This window comes from Priapulus caudatus, unplaced genomic scaffold (assembly GCF_000485595.1).
Source record: "Priapulus caudatus unplaced genomic scaffold, Priapulus_caudatus-5.0.1 Scaffold284, whole genome shotgun sequence".
NCBI classification, from domain to species: domain Eukaryota; kingdom Metazoa; phylum Priapulida; class Priapulimorpha; order Priapulimorphida; family Priapulidae; genus Priapulus; species Priapulus caudatus.
In genome coordinates this window covers 14,629-32,638 of record NW_014577345.1, presented here as the reverse complement: position 1 = coordinate 32,638, position 18,010 = coordinate 14,629, and the positions used below count along the sequence as shown (strand labels likewise).

Below are 18,010 nucleotides of genomic sequence, written 5' to 3'. Positions count from 1 at the left end.
GTGTGTGTGTGTGTGTGTGTGTGTGTGTGTTTGTGTATGTGTGTGTGGCAGGGAAGATTAATACAGTATTAGTAAACATTCGCTGATATAAAATTGTACATTTTAAGCAGTTTTCCGTAGATACGACTATTAACGCAATCCTGCCTAAACAGAGTATAAACTATAACCTGGTCACATCATGGCTACAGCTACAGTGCGTGTACGTGAGTTGTCACGTCTACGTCAGCGCGGAGCAGACGATTTACGTCTAAGAGTAATAAGTCCTATTATATAACGTATGAGTTAACAGACGCGCGAGCCACGAAGTTCACAAGAATGATATCTTAAGATGCTACTGCTACTTTATTCGTTCGGGTTCACAGCGCATGCGCGTTAGCACCAACCACAAGTTTACAAGAACGATATTTTACAATACTACTGCTACGTCAAACTCCACGACAGATGGCGCTCTCGCTCATAGGCTCAATCAAACTCCACGACAGATGGCGCTCTCGCTCTGGCTCAATTCTACTGAGTGTGGGAAGGGGCACTGCATGCAGTTTGAGGCTCAATCTACCGTGTATCCTGAGTGTGCGAAGGGGGGCGCTGCATGCAGTTTGCTGCTACGTGCGGGCGGTTCGCAGCGCATGCGCATTAACACCAACCTTCCCGTTATAATACGTCTCGCCCTGGTCAAACTCGAATATTCCCATCGGACCCTTCATGTGTAGCACGTTGAAACTGAAGTTGCCGAGAGTTGTGACGTTGTAAATGTCTTCGAATGCGGTGGCGACGTCGGCTATGGCCACCGTGGTGCAGTTACCACGCAGGTCGTTGATAATGAAGGCCACACCTACACACACGCGTGCGTGCGTGAGTGAGAGAAGATAATTCAGTTGAATAACAGGTGGCCTACAAACAACATGTTAATTAATAATCAGCAACAGAAACAGTAGCAACAACAACAGCAGCAGCAGTATCTACATAAACAACAGCAACAACAGTAACAACAGAGACACAACCAACCACAACCACAGCGACAACAACAACAACAACAACAACAACAACATGAACAACAACAACCACAACAACCACAACAAATACAGCAACAACAACATCAACAGTAACAACAACTACAGCAACAACAACAATAGCGAAAACAACAACATCAACAACATTGTTGGTTTTATTCGGTCCATCTTATTATCGCTCTAACATGGATCGCCTGAACATATCAGCCTGTTCTGCTTGCATCTATGACAAATACGACATACGCATATATACGCTCTTCCTAGACGAAGATTCTTCCTATGACAAATATTGTTGTATGTGTTGTGCGCATCATAGGAGTTTGGGAGCGCTATTATGAACGCAAGCAGTGAATTTCAGCTGTAAAGCGGAAAGAAGTTGGCTTGCCAATATTTGTCATAGGAAGAATCATCCTATAACAAATAGTGCCATAGGAGAGCGTATATGCGTATGTCATATTTGTCATAGATGCAAGCAGAACATGGCGCGCATTCATAAACTACCCAGAAATTCTCACAAAAATGGCTAATAGTCAATGCCAGTGCAATCTTCATCCTACCGCGAGAGAGACACATTCTTCATTTATCATTAAACATTGCAACGCGTTGCACTTACCGCTGTTGTAGTCGTGGATCTGTGTGACAAAAATCTTGTTAGCTGGGACGGTGATGTTTGGTGCATTCTCCACGTAGGTGGTGATGCGTAGCAGCTTATTATCATAGTCGTACACCTCCTGTAATACAACCCATTTATAGCGGAATCTCAGTACGACCATCACCGATTCTCTTAGTGAAATCAAACGCAACTAAATCTGCATGGTATCGCGACCCATCCTCGTGAATTGACATCAGGTTTCCAAGTTCATCACTACCGTGCACCCGTGAGCGCAGAGCTCATCGATGTACGCGTTTACTGTGACTCACGTGGGTGTGTGGAAGGAGGGACAGGGCAGGCCTCTGAGTGCGTACGCTGATCTATCTCATACTCTCCCGCCTGTAGGTTTTTAGCCGTCTCACGCGCATACGCACACGCACACGTACACAGGCACACGTACACAGGCACACGCGCACGCACACGCGCACGCACACGCACGCACACACACACACACACACGCACGAACGCACGCACGCACGCACGCACGCACACACACACACCCCACACACACACACAAACACGCGCACACGCACACGCACACGCACACGCCCACATACACTCACACGCACAGACATTTACACTCAAAGTACATATACTTACAGTAGTGGTAGATATGGTAAGCACCAAACGGCAAGCACGATTACACTTAATGTTGAAGGTAAAGTAATAATTGCAGAAAGTAATATTTATTCATCTCCCCCTCGGGGGGGGGGGACTATGAACTAACCCCTGAAGCGGCGAGGTACGGCTTTTCATCTACAGTCGCACTCTGTTCGATGATCATGGAGAAAGCCGTGGGGATATCTGGAACCGACTTCTCACTGATCTTACCACTGCAGTAGACTCCGCGGGGAATCTGCGCAAGTAAAGATCCACGGAGGTTAGATTACCTACCGAGAGATGCCGCCACCGATCAGCGCATGCAACGGGATATTCATCTTATGAAATAACGTATAACATGAAATAAAACATTTAATATACAGGATATATCAAATTGTAGAAAAATAGGCGCATCAGGAATATATAATGTGTAATATAAATGTGTAAATATAAACCAAGGATCACGTTTCAAAAACGGGGTTCAAACAATGAAGAACATATAGGTGTAATTGACAACATACCATGTTGAATTTTTAGAAAATGGATATTTAATAATACATTATTGCACCATCGGTCACCATGTTGCAGACGAGGATACTATTTGATATTTCGCGTCCGTCGAACGGTGTTTTTACACGAATGATACATAGCGGAATCTCTGTGCCGCCAACCCCCATTCTTAGTAAAAAACAAACGCAAATAAATCTACATGGTATCAGGGGTTAATATAATGACAAATTTGTTATTGTTATTTGTCATTATTAACCCCTGATGGTATCTTGACACATTCTTGTGAACCAAGAGTCCAAGTTCATCGCTACCATTCTTACCTGAAATATCTCTGTATGTTCTGGATAAGAGATTTCCTCAAAGGCAGTGAAATCGTAGACATGAGTGATCTGTCGGACCGTCGATCCGTCCTTCACGGTGCCGTTAACGACGGCACGCAGCGGCACGACGTGTTGACCCGTGTAAGTGTAAGCATCCTCTGTAAGTGTAAGTGTGAGTGTAAGTGTAAGTGTAAGTGTGAGTGTAAGTGTAAGTGTAAGTGTAAGTGTAAGTGTAAGTGTAAGTGTAAGTGTAAGCATCCTCTGTAAGTCACGCATTTACCTGTACATCTTTATCTCAAGATAGGATACTAGTTATGATATATATATATATCCATATTAGAACTTAAAAATATAACTATATATATACGTAATATCCCGGTTCTTATTATTTAATATGCGATGACAGTGTATAATGAACAACTTTGTTTCAAACGCGCGTATTGGCTGTCGCGATGAGTAATCACAGACAGATGGTTAAGATGTGCTCAATGGCGTGATTTCTTCGCATTTATTCCTCATTATTCCACGTAATAAAAAAACAAAACGATATCCCGGCCATCTGGTGGCGCCACCGTATCAAACGCGTCATTCGTGGGGTCTGCTAGAAGCAGTTTGATCGCAAGTGGGTGATAGCAGCATGAGTGTATAATACAGAGATCTCTATATTATACACTTCGGATAGAAGCGCATCGAAGACATACGCGAGAAGAAATAGTCGAGCTTCAGACTGTAGTCGTCGTCATGCTTGAGCGTGGACTGCCACTGAAGAGCGGGAATGCCCCGTACCGTCTCCTTGTCACCAATGTACGTCTGCAACAATAACAACATGTAGAAGACATGTGTGGACAAGCTGAACAGGGCTTCAGCTGAGTGGTTGTAGTGGGGGTTGTCAGTGAGATAATCTTATCGCTACGTACATGCAATACATAACAGAGCCTTCTTGGTGATATTTAATTTCCTTAATGTCTCTCCCGCGCTCTCTCTCTCTCTCTCTCTCTTTTTTCTCTCTTCCTCTACTCTTTCTCGTCTCTCTCTCTCTAATTTTCGGCTCTCTCTTTCTCTCTCGTCTCTCTCTCTCTCTTCCTCTGCTTATTATCTTCTCTCTCTCTCTCTATTTCTCTCTCTCTCCTGTCAGTCTCCGTGTCTGTTTTTCTCTCTCTTTTTCTTTCTCTCTCTCTGCTTCCTGACTCACGCTCTTCCGTCCTTCTTCGGTCTGCTCTCTGGGGTCGCTGCATATTTCTTTTTCTTTCTTTCTCTTCTCTCTCTCGGCTCTCTCTTCTCTCTGCTCTCTCTCTCTCTCTGCTCTCCTGCTCTGTGGCGTGGCGTGCGTGCGTGGGTCCGGCGTGCGTGTGCGTGTGGCTCTAATACTAATAAACATGTCACCGTCATTGTATTTGGGCCGCGAATCGGAACAGTTCGCATGGCTGTAAACGGGTGCAGAGATCGTTGCCAGTGTCGTGTCCGAAAATGTCACCGAAAGAGCTATTGCTGATCCAGTCGTGAAACAGTTGTTCGTCTGCAAGGGTCAAACACGTGACTATAATATATCTGCACGCGATTGATTTGATAGGAGAGGTAGCTAGTTTTGTGGACAGGTGTATATTGGCGTGAGCGGGTGGCAAGTGGTATGTGTGTGCGTGCGTGCGTGCCGTGCATTTGGTGTTGTGGCGCGCGTGCGATGCGTGCGTGCGTGCGTGTATGTGTGTGTGTTGCGCGGCGTGCGGTGCGTGCGTGCGTGCGTGCGTGATATTGTGTGTGTGTGTGTCGCAAGCGGGGCGTTGCGTGCGTGCGTGCGTGTGTGTGTGTGTGTGTGTGTGTGTGCGGTGGGCGTGCGTGCGTGCGGTGTGTGTGTGTCGTTGAGATTCGGTCGAAGAGATGGCATTCAGATGCGTTTTTCGTTTCAACACATTATTTGCACATTATTTCATTTCTATGTCAGCACTGACGAAGATAACTACGAAAAATAACTACTAGGTACTAGCACAGCGAAAGCTGACACGTTTCGAATGATGAAATTCAGTAATAGTCAAGTGCATAATCAATCATAAACCAACGTTCGTAGTCCATCACAAGACCAATAAATAACGTTCATAAAAGAAAGCGCGGGGAATTGTTTATGACAGTTTCGGGCCCCGGAAACGAGACGAACAGCAAAACGTACTGATGATGTAAACTTGATTAACGTCGTAGTCAAGCAAAGGTGGAATTTCTCGTGCGGCGAGGCGTGCACCTGAATCTTCGCCCTGTTATACGTGTAGTCGTACTCTCGCTCGTTCGTATCGTATAGCTTTTATCTAGGATGTTAGCTTCTACACGGGCTGCGAACGATCGGGCAGCGTCGGAAGGGGCGGATCTGCAATGCAAACATATCGTAAAGCGAGTTGAGAATGTGTGGAGGCGGAGGGGTGGGTGTGGGTGGAGGTCGAGCAGGATGGGGTAGAGGAGGTGGGGTGTTGGGTTTGTGGCGGATGGGGGAAGCGTTCCGCTCTACAAAGTGTTTATTCCCATTTCGCCATTTCCACTTGCATTAAAATTTCCAACTTCGCCATTTGCCCATTTCGCCATTTCGATGTCGCCAGCTTTCCCGACTTTGCCATGTTTTCCATTTCGCCAGTTTCTCGTTTCGGCCAGTTTCCATTCCGCATTTCGCTGCCTATCTCCCCGACCACCCCCTTGCTTCGAGGTGGGTTAAAAGTAGGCCTCTGGAATGAATAAATTATAAACGCATCTTTAGATATGGAGTCAACTATTTATTTGACAGAACAAGAAGGCGAAAATCGTTATAGTAATCAAAAATATGGATCATGTACGCTGCACGCCTAACGCCTAACACTTAGGAATGACTCTTTTTATAAGAATGACAGGTCATCAATTTTCGTGCAGGGGAGTGAAAGCAACATAAAATATTGGCGAAATGGAAACTGCGATATGTGGGAAAATGGCGAAATGGGAAAATGGCGAACATGGTTAATGGTCGAAATTGTCAAATGAGCGAAGTGGGAAACTGGCGAAATGGGAAGACACCTCTGCAAAAATGGTTGTATCACCATGTAGAATTATGTCATAGTTTGCTACGTGACTTAGTATTGTACATAAGCCCGGTTTTGTTTTAGCGCTTTAGTTAAAGTCTTAAATCTTGTCTATATGCGTTTATATATATGCCAGGCTAGAGCAGCAGCCAGCAGGTCCAAGCAGGCAGCAGTAGGAGCAGTCAGCATCGTAGTACAGTAGAAAGCAGCAGCAGCTGCAATCAGGATCAGCAGTGTAAATAGTAGCAGAAACAGCAGCCGCAGCAGCAGCAATAACAGCCAGCCAGTAGGCCAAGTAGCAACAGCAACAACAGCAACAGCAGCATCAGAGGAGGAGAAGTAAAAGAGAAATAACAAGTATAAACAACTACCTGATCTGAAACATCCGGCGCCTATCGCGTGCGGGACCCAAGACTACAGCCAAAATCCATGATCAATCTGTATATCATATCAGTTATAATACAGCAGTAGTTATAGATAATATACAACGACGAAGACGTCTACCATTGACAAACGTCCGGCATCAACTATACGGACGATCGGTGAGCACATGCGCATTATTCCCTGACATGTGATTTCGTGTCAGGTGTATCTAGCCAGGTACGAGATATCTAAGAACCCATAAACTATACACATATATGCGGATATAGCAAACACGGGTGCGATATACATATATGATATATATATATATATATTATTTCGCGCACACCGCTACAAGACACTCGCATCATGCACACGCCACCACATGCACACGCACACGCACACGTCACGCAGACGGCCACGCACACCGCACAGCGACACGCCACACACACATACATATATATATATATATATACTATATATATATATAGTGTACTATATATCATATACTATTATATATACGTCTATACTATAAGCGGAATGTTTTTTTGTGGCTCGCCAAACTCTTCCTAAACTGCAGGCCCATTTTCAACCAATTTCTTTTGCCTGTTGGTGCAGAGCCACGTGCGGTTGGCGTTCTGGGAAGTAGAATAAGAGCAGTTCTCCTCTTTGGAAGGACCCCGCCAGGCGCGGATGTAGACCGGTTTGCACCGGTTTCCAGAAACCAGTCACAGGCTGGGTATCTTCAGAATTGACCTTCAAAATTCACCAGAGTGCACCAATATAGCCTAATTTTTTAAAAATTCCCGAGGGGCATGCCTCCGGACCCCCCTAGCTGTGACTAGAACTATGGAAACTGATGAAACTGAACTATGGAACTATGGAACTACTATGGAACTACTATAGAACTACTATGGAACTACTATGGAACTACTATGGAACTACTGAACTATGGAACTGGTCACCCAAACCCTCTGGATCCGCCCCTGCCCGCCAGGAGCAGGACGGACCCCTTTGCCTCCCACGCTAGCCGCCGCCCCGCACATATTCAATTCTGTTGAGGTTATACATTGTAGTGGGTAAATGTCCAGGAATAATTGGGTTGTGAAACATGTCGATCCTTTAGTGACTTAGGATCCTTATAGGCGGCAAATCTTTCAAACCTCATGTTTCTTCAATGTTTGTTAGATTGTATGATGAGACGTGTATGTGCGTATACCTACTATTTGCTGAAGAAAATGACATTTTATTGGAGGTAAATATTTACAAAAGAGAGGATATACCCAAGATTAAGTTTCTATAAAAAAATGTGAAACGCACCACCTCCCTTATATAATAAAGGGGAGCTAAATCTCTACATCCCGATTTCCTGCAAACTTATGTGCATTTTTCTTTGCCGTTAGTCGGCGTTGGCGTCGCGTACGAGAAGTAGTGACAGAGCACATAACACTGATCTCTATAATATAATCTGATTATATTATAGAGATCAGTGGCACATAAATCCCGAGAAGTAGTGACGAGTCACGAGAAGTAGTGACGAGTCACGATAAGTCACGAGAAGTAGTGACAGAGCACATGGTGATTTATGTGCTATGGTAGTGAGTAATGCTAAACGAAATATATGTATTTTTTGAAATTATACACCGCTAGAAAGCTCATACCTAGGAGTAATCTGATATGAAATACGTCGATGCCAATACGTCCCTCTATTAATCAAAACGCAACAAATCATCCATACTTCCTCAAAACGTAAGAGAAATGTTTAAATCAGATGTGTCTCTTCGCATGCCCTCTATCTGCTAAAGGAAATCGCATTTTGTTGGAAGTATTTATTTAAAAAAACATAGGGCAAACTCAGGAGAAGGCTTCTATAAAAATGTAAAACGCATCACCTCCTTTATATAATAAGAGGGAGTCTCTAAAGATCTAGCCTTCCACGAATCCTCGTAATGCCGAATTAAATTATGTACATTTTCTCTGCCGTTGGTCGGCGCTGGGGTCGCGTATAGAAGCTTAGCTCAATAAATTTTGACCTAGAAATGTTTATGATCTGGCGTTAATCTAGGTTCTCTATCCTAGAACAACGCCATGCAGATCATAAAATATCTGTAGCACAATTTATTGCTCTAATAGAAGTAGTGTATGAAGCTAAACGAAATTTATTCCTTCCTATATAATCAAGGTTGCTGGAATTTTGCCTGGAAGCGTAAAGCCACGCGCTAGCTATCTCTGCCTTGAGCAGTTGACCGTGGCCAGTTTTGCGTTACCGCTTCAAACTCCAGAAGTAACTGCCGCTCTGTACCACATAGTTAATTAATTACGGCCCTGAAATGAAATGTAAATCTTTGAAGGATACATAAATGCGTCTTCCGTAATCCGGAGATCGGCGTATCAGCGATGACGTCACCATGCCGGCTTGATTGCAGCCTCCTATGGGCCTTTTCCCGGTACGATAATAGAGGTAGAATATTGATCTACATACTATATCTACGGTACGATCATAGATATAAAATATAGATCTATATTCTATATCTACGGTGTGATCAGATCGAAGCGACGTCGCCGCATGGCAGGGAATCTTGCGGTTAGCGCCGGAGACAGTTAATTTATGCTATCTTCTCATGCGCACTGCTCCGGATGGTTGTTTGCTTGCAATCATGCTCATGCCTAGTTTTGATGAGACACAATGAGTATATTAATACAGCTAGGAGAGGGACGCACGTTTACAATGCATGTATTGATACCTTGAGATATCGTAACACATTCTAGCTGTAATTTATGTAATAGGTCTATTATATATTGTCTATTGTATAATATACTTTGTATATTGTATCTATTATATATGACATAGTCTATTATCCAGAAGATGTTGGATCGAATACCAAAACAGAACAACAGCGATGAAATGCATCTATGTCTACTTTTAGAATGCCAAAAATCTAGCTTGCTAACATGCTTTGCAACTCGAAGAGGATGTAGTGTTCGGTAAAGAACGGGGTGGAAAATGTCTACTGTATCTTACTAAATTTGTGAATTCCGCGAAAGTGAATGCTTTACAAATGCTGACCTGCCTGAGAGAGAATGCATCCTTTGTGGCACATAATCATCGCGCGTTAGTATAGAATCGCGCGCGATGCGAGGAAGTAGGTTATTGTACGCGGACTATTGTATACGGATATCAGACCTCACAGACCATAGATACATACAATACACACACGCACACGCACACGCACTCACGCACGCACGCACACACTCACGCACTCACGCACATAGGTACGCACGCACGCATTCGCGCACATAAGAACGCACGCACACATTCACGCACATAAGAACGCACGCACACATTCACGCACAGAGAAATGTAAGCACACTAATGAATATAAGCGACGAATAATGACAGGCAAGACAGTCAGTTCCACGCAAACGCTCCCTCACACACATGCACAATAGCACGCACTAGTATATATAAATAGAGAGAGAGAGACTAGCAGAGATGGAGATGCACGATAATGGACTATATAGCATCGGCCGTGTAGCGTGACAAACCCGCACGCAAACAATGAGACCCGAAATATGACAGCCTGCCGCGGCAGTGTGGCGCCTCGAGCTCACCTCAATCCGCTGACTCGCGCGCGCTGCGCTGCTGCTGCTGCCGACACGGCGCGTAACACGGTAGCCCACTTGTAGAATATATATATATATATTACAATAGACTTTGTCGTATATCTAATATACTAATAATTAATGCGTGTGTGGATTGGTTGTTCGTGACGTCATGCGCGGTGCTGCGGGTTTAGGCGTGTCGGCCGGCGTGTGATGTGTGCGGCTGACGTGTTGTAAGGCCAATAAGAATCACGTCTGCTCAAGGCGGTGCCTGCCTCGTTTGATTGACCGCTCGTGCGAGCGCGGCAGCAGTCAACAGCACATTCTACAGCCGTCATCGTCACACAGACACATAACAATGCAGGAAATACCGTTCGCGTGCGCGTTAGCGTGCGTGGTCCCTACTGGCGTGTGCGCTGTGCTGTGTGTGCTTAGTGCGTTGGCTTTACGTCACGCAAACAATGATCCGCCACAATAGCGAAAACAATATAGCGACGCGTGGTTCACGAGATAATTTTCTATAAGATCAAATCGGAATTATACTCTCTCGACACTACAGAGGTACACACTGCCTACTAATTATCTCTATAATAAACTAAAGTATCAGCCGGCGATAGAATAACGTAATGCATGCGATCCTCATTAATACTGGAAGAATATCATAGACAACGTCCGTCGACATTCTAATAAAAATACAATTCATAACAGAATGCATTTGACGAGAAAAACTATTGACGCGAAGACAAGTAAAATTCATAAGTTACATGAACGAGCGAGCGAGCGTATATATCTGTAATTAGCATGGGCACCTAGAAGCATCGCAAGAACAGAGATAATGCGAATGTTGTTCTTTCTCTCTCTTTATTTCTATTTTGTTCTTCTCTCTTCCTTATTCACGCACATTCGCTCACCCACAACTCGTCACCACTCACCACCAACCGCACGCCACTCATCCACTCACTCACCACTTCCTCTCAATACCATAACTTAAACAACGTAAAGCTAATACTATACAATCCTGCACCTTAACGATATGTCACATCGAACGAATTAGAAGCACGAAGGCCCACTAGACCACTCAGCGGGCGGGTGATATAGAAGCAGGGTGGACGACAAGATGCGTGTGTCAACACTCATTAGCACAATCTGTCTATCACACGAAAAGTCCATCCTGCAACACTGTACCATCACGCTGTCCACTAGTCAACCTACATGTCATCACGAATGTCCATCTGTCAACACATGTCATCACGAATGTCCATCTGTCAACACATGTCATCACGAATGTATCAACTACTAGGGGCACCCGTTGTCAAACAAAATGATTGTAACATTAGTATTAACATTTAACTTTCTCGCAGATCGTCACATAAACACGGTAAAGCTACGATTGTCTCTATACAGAGATCCAATACAAGAAAAAGTTCATGTAAAGACTAAATTTTTTAGACTAATTTTGTTTCTGACTACGGACGACAGAGTGTAGTAGATACATGTGAGTGACGCTGCATTTCTTACTCAAGGCAACGCATTGAGTCGCGTTCCGTTACAAAATGAGAAAACTTTCGATGAGCACTAAAACGCATCTTCACTAAGGTCCCTACTGAAACAAAGCACCACGCTGTGATCGATATATATAACAGGTAACATGACTCTCACAACGATACGCACTGGAAAGACGAGGAGGAAATGGAACAGAACGATTTATTCTCTACTTCTATTTTCGGATGAATAGACGCGCGCGCGCGCGCAGGACAGCGCTTAATGATTAATGGCGGACAGTGAGCCCCTATTGGTCGAATCAAATCACGTGTCTACCTGCTGCCAAATTTGATTTTAAAGAAGTAATGCTATTTATCAGTTGGAGTCGCATTTAGCCGTTCTTAACGCGGTATTTGACAGCCAACACTAGCAGAACTCCATTGTCAGCAAAGGCAAACACTGCTCACCCAAAACTATCGACTGATTGGGGCCGTAATAAATTTAGTTTGACTTGTCAAGGCAGATGATACCACCGTCTTTATCACACCTTGAGTAATCGTGAAATGATTCTGGGCATTACCAATTAACCTTACTTGGCTATTCTCTTGTAAATGCACTTGTAATCGCATGCCAATTTCCACAATATTGAGATGTTCAACTTTGCTATTTAACGATTGCACATAATCATCGGCGTCGGATTTCGCTGTTGTGGCTTCGTGATTGCACGGGTACTGGTTGGTTGGCGGTAGGGAATGACCTAGCAGCAGCGGCAGCAGTAGTACCAGCAACACTCTGTACAGCTAGCTGCTGCTGGTACTACACTTCTCTGACCCTGATTCGTGTTCGCTGCATCCCTGGCTACGTTTTATTGTTGCTATTGTTGCTGCTGCTGTTGTTGCTTGTTGGCATGGCGACGGTTCTGCGTCTTCAGCGACGCGCCGCTCGGCTGTCTCCTCACGCCGAATCCCCTCGCCTCGCCGCTGTCATCATCCCCGCTCCACCTCCTCACCATTGGCCAATCACGGCTCAGCTGCTCGCTGAGTCCGGCCAATAGCGGCAGGCTCGCCAGCATCTGTTCCCTCGCGCCACGCGAAACAGGTGGCGCCGCCGCGGCGCCGACGGTGACCCGGCGCGCCCGTGTCTCGCCGGTGTTCGTCCGAGCGACCGCCGCCGCCGCCGTCGCGCCGCTCATCGCCGTCGCTGAGCGACATCGCGGTAGCGTGTTTGTCTCGGCGGGCGGCGGCGCCCCCTCTGCGTCCGTGCCGACACCGCTATCACAGCAAGTTGTCGCGTCCACCCGCGCGCACGACGATCGCGGGACGGTGGCGCCACCTTCTCGCTCGGAAGTCGGACGGAGGTCGGCTTCGTCGTCCGATAGATCGCAGTCGGAGAGGGCGCCGCGGTCACTGGCGTCCGTGCGCAGACTCGACACAGTTATGTCGTCTGTGATGGATGGAGAGGAGAATGAGAATAAATGACACGAAACATCGAGTAAATAATACTAATAATGACTAATGCTACTAATAATAATAATAATAATAATGATCATGATAAATTTAAACAAATTGTTTCTCCATAGTATTTAATTCAAAAAAGAAATAAAAAAGGGAAAACGTGCCTTTTTGTGCTTGTGAAATTCAGTACGTTTAACAACCAAAAAACACAGACTTCCTCAGAAATCCCCGCAAGAGCCCCAGCACTTAAATGCCGCCCTCACACCTCTAAACGACTCTCAGGCAACTCTGAGAAACCAGCAACGCTTCGAAGTTTCCTTTGCAGCCGTTACAATGGCCACTCCGCCGCTCCACTGTTCTCATTACCTAACTCTGCATCCGGTAGCGATGCTGTCGACCCTTCCATGAGACTAGCTTTTGCTCGCAGGTTATCGAGATCGGGAACAGGAGACGTCCTGTCTTTGGCTTCCTCTGCTCCTACCCCTGGCTCCCTCTGTTTGTCCTGCAGACGCTGACTGTGTATCTCTTCCGAGATCTACAGAGTTAGAAGGAAATGTCAGACTGTGTTCCCGAGCACAATATCTATGTCTACTAGATGCATGCATGATCATTTCAATGAGACAGATTTTTATTTTTATTGAGAGCGAGCCAAACTGCACCACAGAGCGAGTTATGACTCGATTAGGCACAAAGAATTGAAGATGATCTATAAATATAACATGGCTCTATACTGTTCACACACATGAACATTCCTCCATACTATCTGCACACGTGACACAACAATAGAACATCCCAAGCAGACTCGCTTGATGTGTAACGAGATAAGCTTGCGTGAGAAGAGAACTTTGAAGCGGTAATTACTCCCGGCATAGTTAACTTCCAATCTCAAGGTCATCATTACCTGTTCAAGGTTATTAAGCGCGTCTGCATATTGTCTCTTCGTCGTCTGCACTGTTCGCTGTAGCCCCTCTATGCTTCGCTTCTTATCTTGCAGAAATGCTTGAAACTTGTCTTTCCGCTCGAAGTAATTCCTGAAAAGCGTGGACGCGCGAGACTCGCAGATTAATACGATAGTCGGGAAAACGCCGAGAGTTACAACAATATAGTAACATTCGAGGAAGAAACATGTGGGCAGATGCATGAACCGGTACCGGTTCCTCAAAGAAATCTCGCGAAAATTAAAATCGCTCTGGCTCTATTATGGATGCTCAATGTCTTAAACATGCGCATCGACTGACGAAAGGGTTTTGTACTTGGAAAGAGTGCCATCGCTCGTGCTATCACAAACTCAAGGACCGATGGGCAGATAAACGAGCTATCCGTCAACGCCACGGCTCTCTCTCTCCTAAACAGCACATACCTGGATTTGTTGATGGCACTGCGTAGCTCCTTCTCTAGCTTGTAGAGGCGCTGCTCGGCCGTCACGAACTGTGCGGATTTCTCCTGATGATCGCTTTCGTTCTTCAGCTTTGCCGACTCCGCCTCGTTTAGCTGTAAGGTTGTAAACAATTTTATTGAGTTTGTTCTATGGATGCTACCACCTCTACCTCACAGGCTTTGCGTAGTCTCCTTAACTACTCGCGTTACTACTCCTGTTACTGTTCCGAAACCAACATCGTTAATGTTACCGTCGCTGCTGCCAACATTAATAGTGACCATCTATGATGGTCACCCTTGTCATCACAAAACACTACCACAAATAACATCATGTTACTACCAACTCTGCCGCCACTGCTGCTGCTGCAACACACAGCACAGCAGGAACAGTAGCAGCACCGCCACCACCACCACCAGCAGCAGCAGCAGCAGCAGCAGCAACAACAACAACAACAACAACAACAACAACAACAACAACAACAACAACAACAACAACAACAACAACCACCACCACCACCTCCTCACCTTCATCGTAGCGTGGTTGATCATCTCCTGCCATGCGGAGTCGAACACTCGCTTGTCGTTCATGTTCAGCAGACGTTGTTCTGCGAGGTAGATCGTTTCTTTCGCCGCCTGGTGTTCGCTGTTCGCTCGCTGGAACTGTATCGCCGCCTTCTGCGCCTCCCGGTGAGCCTGCACACGAACAGACGAAGAGTGAAACAAGAGAACGTTCGAGCGGTCGCGCACCGGACCGACGATAGTTTTGTTGGTTTGTAATAGACTGACCAGTGACAGATATGTAGGGAAGGTAGGTAGAAACCCACTTCACCCAATATCTTTACCCACTAATATCATGTTACAATGCTATCTTTGCGTACAGACCGTGTAGTAACCGGGGACCCGGGGTCGGAAACATAACTTAATCTTAACGTGAGCGTTAACACAACCTTTTCCTCGTCGACCATTGACAGAAACAGGGTACAGTCACGAGCTTCTTACACACAGTGTGTAGAGGTGCGATTTACGAGAATAGGTTAATGTTAAAACTAATGTCAGGCCATCCTTAAAAAATTCTATGTTTGCTGTCCCCCGACCCATGATTTTTTTAGTGGGTAGGTAGGTAGGTCTTTTTTTTGTGTGAGGCATAATAGTTATTTTAAGTCTGTCCTCATGTTTGCCACACATGCTTTGTGTTTCAGTCTTAACTATGAGGAATGTAAAAAAAAAAAAAAAATAGGAACCCAAAATGTAAAAAAAAAATTTTGGGTCGCGGCTATTTTCGTGGGTCGGTCGGAGGACAGCAAACATATAATTTTTTAAAGATGGCCTCAAGACTAATTTTTTTTCTGACGACGGGTCCCCAGCACCTTGGCACACTGACCTTGGGCGACTACAAGCAGGAAACGACGCGTTATTAGGAACGAGTTAATAGTTTAGCGTGTGTGTGTGTGTATAGGTAGCGCGCACCTTGAAGGCGACATCTCTGGCTTCGTAGTAGGGTCGAGCTTTCTCCACACTCTTGCCCAGTTTCTTCGCTAGCTGTTTCAACTGCTGGCTGGACTCGGACAAGGTGGTTCTGAAGACAGAATTCGCTGCCTGCAGACGATACAAATACAGAACTTATAGATATATATATATAGATGCCAGCCAGACTCACGGGCTCTCGGTAACAGATGCAGTTAGCTCGCTGGTTAAATTGGAGGTAGCTCTATCTGTGTAGCCCCTTCGCTCCCGTGGCATGCTGTCCCTTCGCTCCAAAGGGGTTACACCGGTAGAGCTAAATTGTAGGGTGATCAGGTACATGGGATGATGGGAGTCACTGAATGCAAGTATGTTATAAGCTGTTATTAACTCTTGGTGCTACTACGAGTAACTAAAAACAAAATATATGTGTGGTTACCGTTACATGCCGAAAAAAATAGGGTAGGTAGTCAAGGAAAACATTTTATTTTCTTGAAATATTTTATTTACGAACCATGTCCGAAGGATGTGCGTAGGTTTGTCCAATTCATATTCTTTTCTTTTTTTTAAGAAAATTGACAATTAAAATGTTTAGGGTCGCTGGGAATAAATAGGGTCGGTCGGGAAACGGTAACCACACCTATATTTTGTTTTGGCCTAACTAAAAACAAAATTGTTTTAATTCACTCCTGTTGCTACGTATGTACTGGGTTTAACCTTGGAGTAATCATTCAGAATGAACATGTGTGACACTGACAGTGTTAAACCTTTTAATAATGACAGAATTTGTCACTATTCACCCCTGATATGCTGCAGCTTTGTCATATGCAAACACAATGTTAATGCACCAATTAAACCTAACACCTGACACAAATAACGTCAACACTGACATTGATGGGCCATGTCCCGCATCAGCTACCACTGTAACTTTGAATAAGATTAGCGATGCAAGTCATTCATACAGCAGTCATCACTGACTAGTTTTTACGACGTGTCAGGACGGAGTAAGTGATTTACCGGGCAGGCTCGCTCGAATGCCAGAGTATTTCTGATGGCTTGATATGTTAATTATGACGGTGTTATCTCTACGTTATTCAGCTCAGGTATGCACCACGGTTACGGAGGACACACTGTGTCGTCTGCAAATGCTCGCTGGTCGCTTAACACCAAGGACGGGTATTGTTGTTTTGTCATTTTGTCTCCAGTCGCGCAGTTAAGAGAGCATCTGTATATTTGGTTTCTAAGCGACGTTTTGCTCCCACAACATTCTGAATATTCCCGTCGAACATTTCTGAAACAATGTTTTTTGGTCTGGCAAGTGTGCGGATTTCTGTGAACAACTGGCTGAGCCGCACATTGCCGAACATTCTGCAGCAGAACAACTCCGTGCGCATCTTGATAGCTGTGTTGTAAAGAGTACGTGATCGGCGCCATGATTGGGCCACAAAAATCATATGACCACATATTCGTTGGCTGCCTATTGGTTACTTACTTTCAATGTTCCTAGAAATTGTTCGACTTCAGCGCACTGACGAAATTCACGAACAATGTTCGACCGATTATCAAACATTTCCGATCTTCAGAAACATTGTTCGCTGGTCATGGGAAAAAAAACAAATGTTTTTCGGCGGCATTTTTCCCGCACTTGCCGCAACATTTCATGTGAACATTGCTACCGATAATGTTTTTTGAGCAAAATGTTCGGCACATGTTCGCCAGGGCTTACGTAACCGCCGTATGCAGTTGTTGAAGATTTGCCGAATAGCGATTTACGATTTGACCTGTTAGAGTGTCACGCTCTCGTTCGGGGGTGCGTCGAGAGATCGGCAATGCCGTAACGCCCCTCCTCATGCCGTGGTGTGTATGTTAGCTTTGGTGATATGCTTTCATTGATTGCGTTGCTTCGGTATGGCTACTTGGTGGCGCCCACGCCTGCCTCGTGACAGCAGCATGCATGCTAGCCTTCTTGGAATTTATTAGGATTCTTCGCTCGCGTTTACAGCCTGTGGCGTGCGTGCCTGTGTCTCGTCGTCTTAGGGCGGCGGCGGCCCTGCGTCGCGTGTGTGTGTGCTGTTTACGCCTCACATTTCACCATAGGCCTTCTGGTGGTTGTAGGCGCTGGTGATAAATTGGAAGTCAGCTACCGGCGGAG

General features: G+C 45.3%; 2 protein-coding genes across 3 annotated transcripts in view; both read right to left on the bottom strand.

The window, feature by feature from the left end:
• Positions 1–602: 602 nt before the first annotated feature.
• LOC106808521 lies at positions 603–4,481 on the bottom strand. Its single transcript, XM_014811278.1, has 6 exons — positions 4,476–4,481; positions 3,794–3,902; positions 3,093–3,250; positions 2,390–2,518; positions 1,624–1,741; positions 603–832 (listed from the first exon to the last, which is right to left on the bottom strand). The coding sequence occupies exons 1-6, from the start codon at positions 4,479–4,481 to the stop codon at positions 603–605; spliced, it is 750 nt and encodes a 249-aa protein (XP_014666764.1).
• A 6,447-nt stretch (positions 4,482–10,928) lies between these two features.
• The window catches only part of LOC106808543 (SH3 domain-binding protein 5-like), a 15,057-nt gene continuing 7,975 nt past the window's right edge, over positions 10,929–18,010 (bottom strand). Inside the window, exons 3-9 of one of the 2 annotated variants that reach the window (XR_001393787.1) lie at positions 15,865–15,993; positions 14,923–15,090; positions 14,381–14,511; positions 13,922–14,051; positions 13,387–13,555; positions 11,297–13,009; positions 10,929–11,230 (exon numbers count right to left, since the gene is read on the bottom strand). Coding sequence is in view for 1 of the 2 variants with exons in the window: in XM_014811304.1 (XP_014666790.1) it covers positions 12,441–13,009; positions 13,387–13,555; positions 13,922–14,051; positions 14,381–14,511; positions 14,923–15,090; positions 15,865–15,993 (1,296 nt within the window). In the remaining variant the exon portion in view is untranslated. Of the gene's footprint in view, positions 13,010–13,386; positions 13,556–13,921; positions 14,052–14,380; positions 14,512–14,922; positions 15,091–15,864; positions 15,994–18,010 lie in introns of both variants that reach the window. The other variant, XM_014811304.1, reaches the window with a different exon arrangement.

Bases quoted from the DNA above. Each gene is read 5' to 3' on its own strand.
- LOC106808521 (XM_014811278.1), bottom strand. The intron at 2,519-3,092 runs GTAAGAATGGTA...TTACTTGCGCAG, and splicing joins AACATACAGAGATATTTCAG to ATTCCCCGCGGAGTCTACTG. The intron at 833-1,623 runs GTAAGTGCAACG...GCGTGTGTGTAG, and splicing joins GATCCACGACTACAACAGCG to GTGTGGCCTTCATTATCAAC.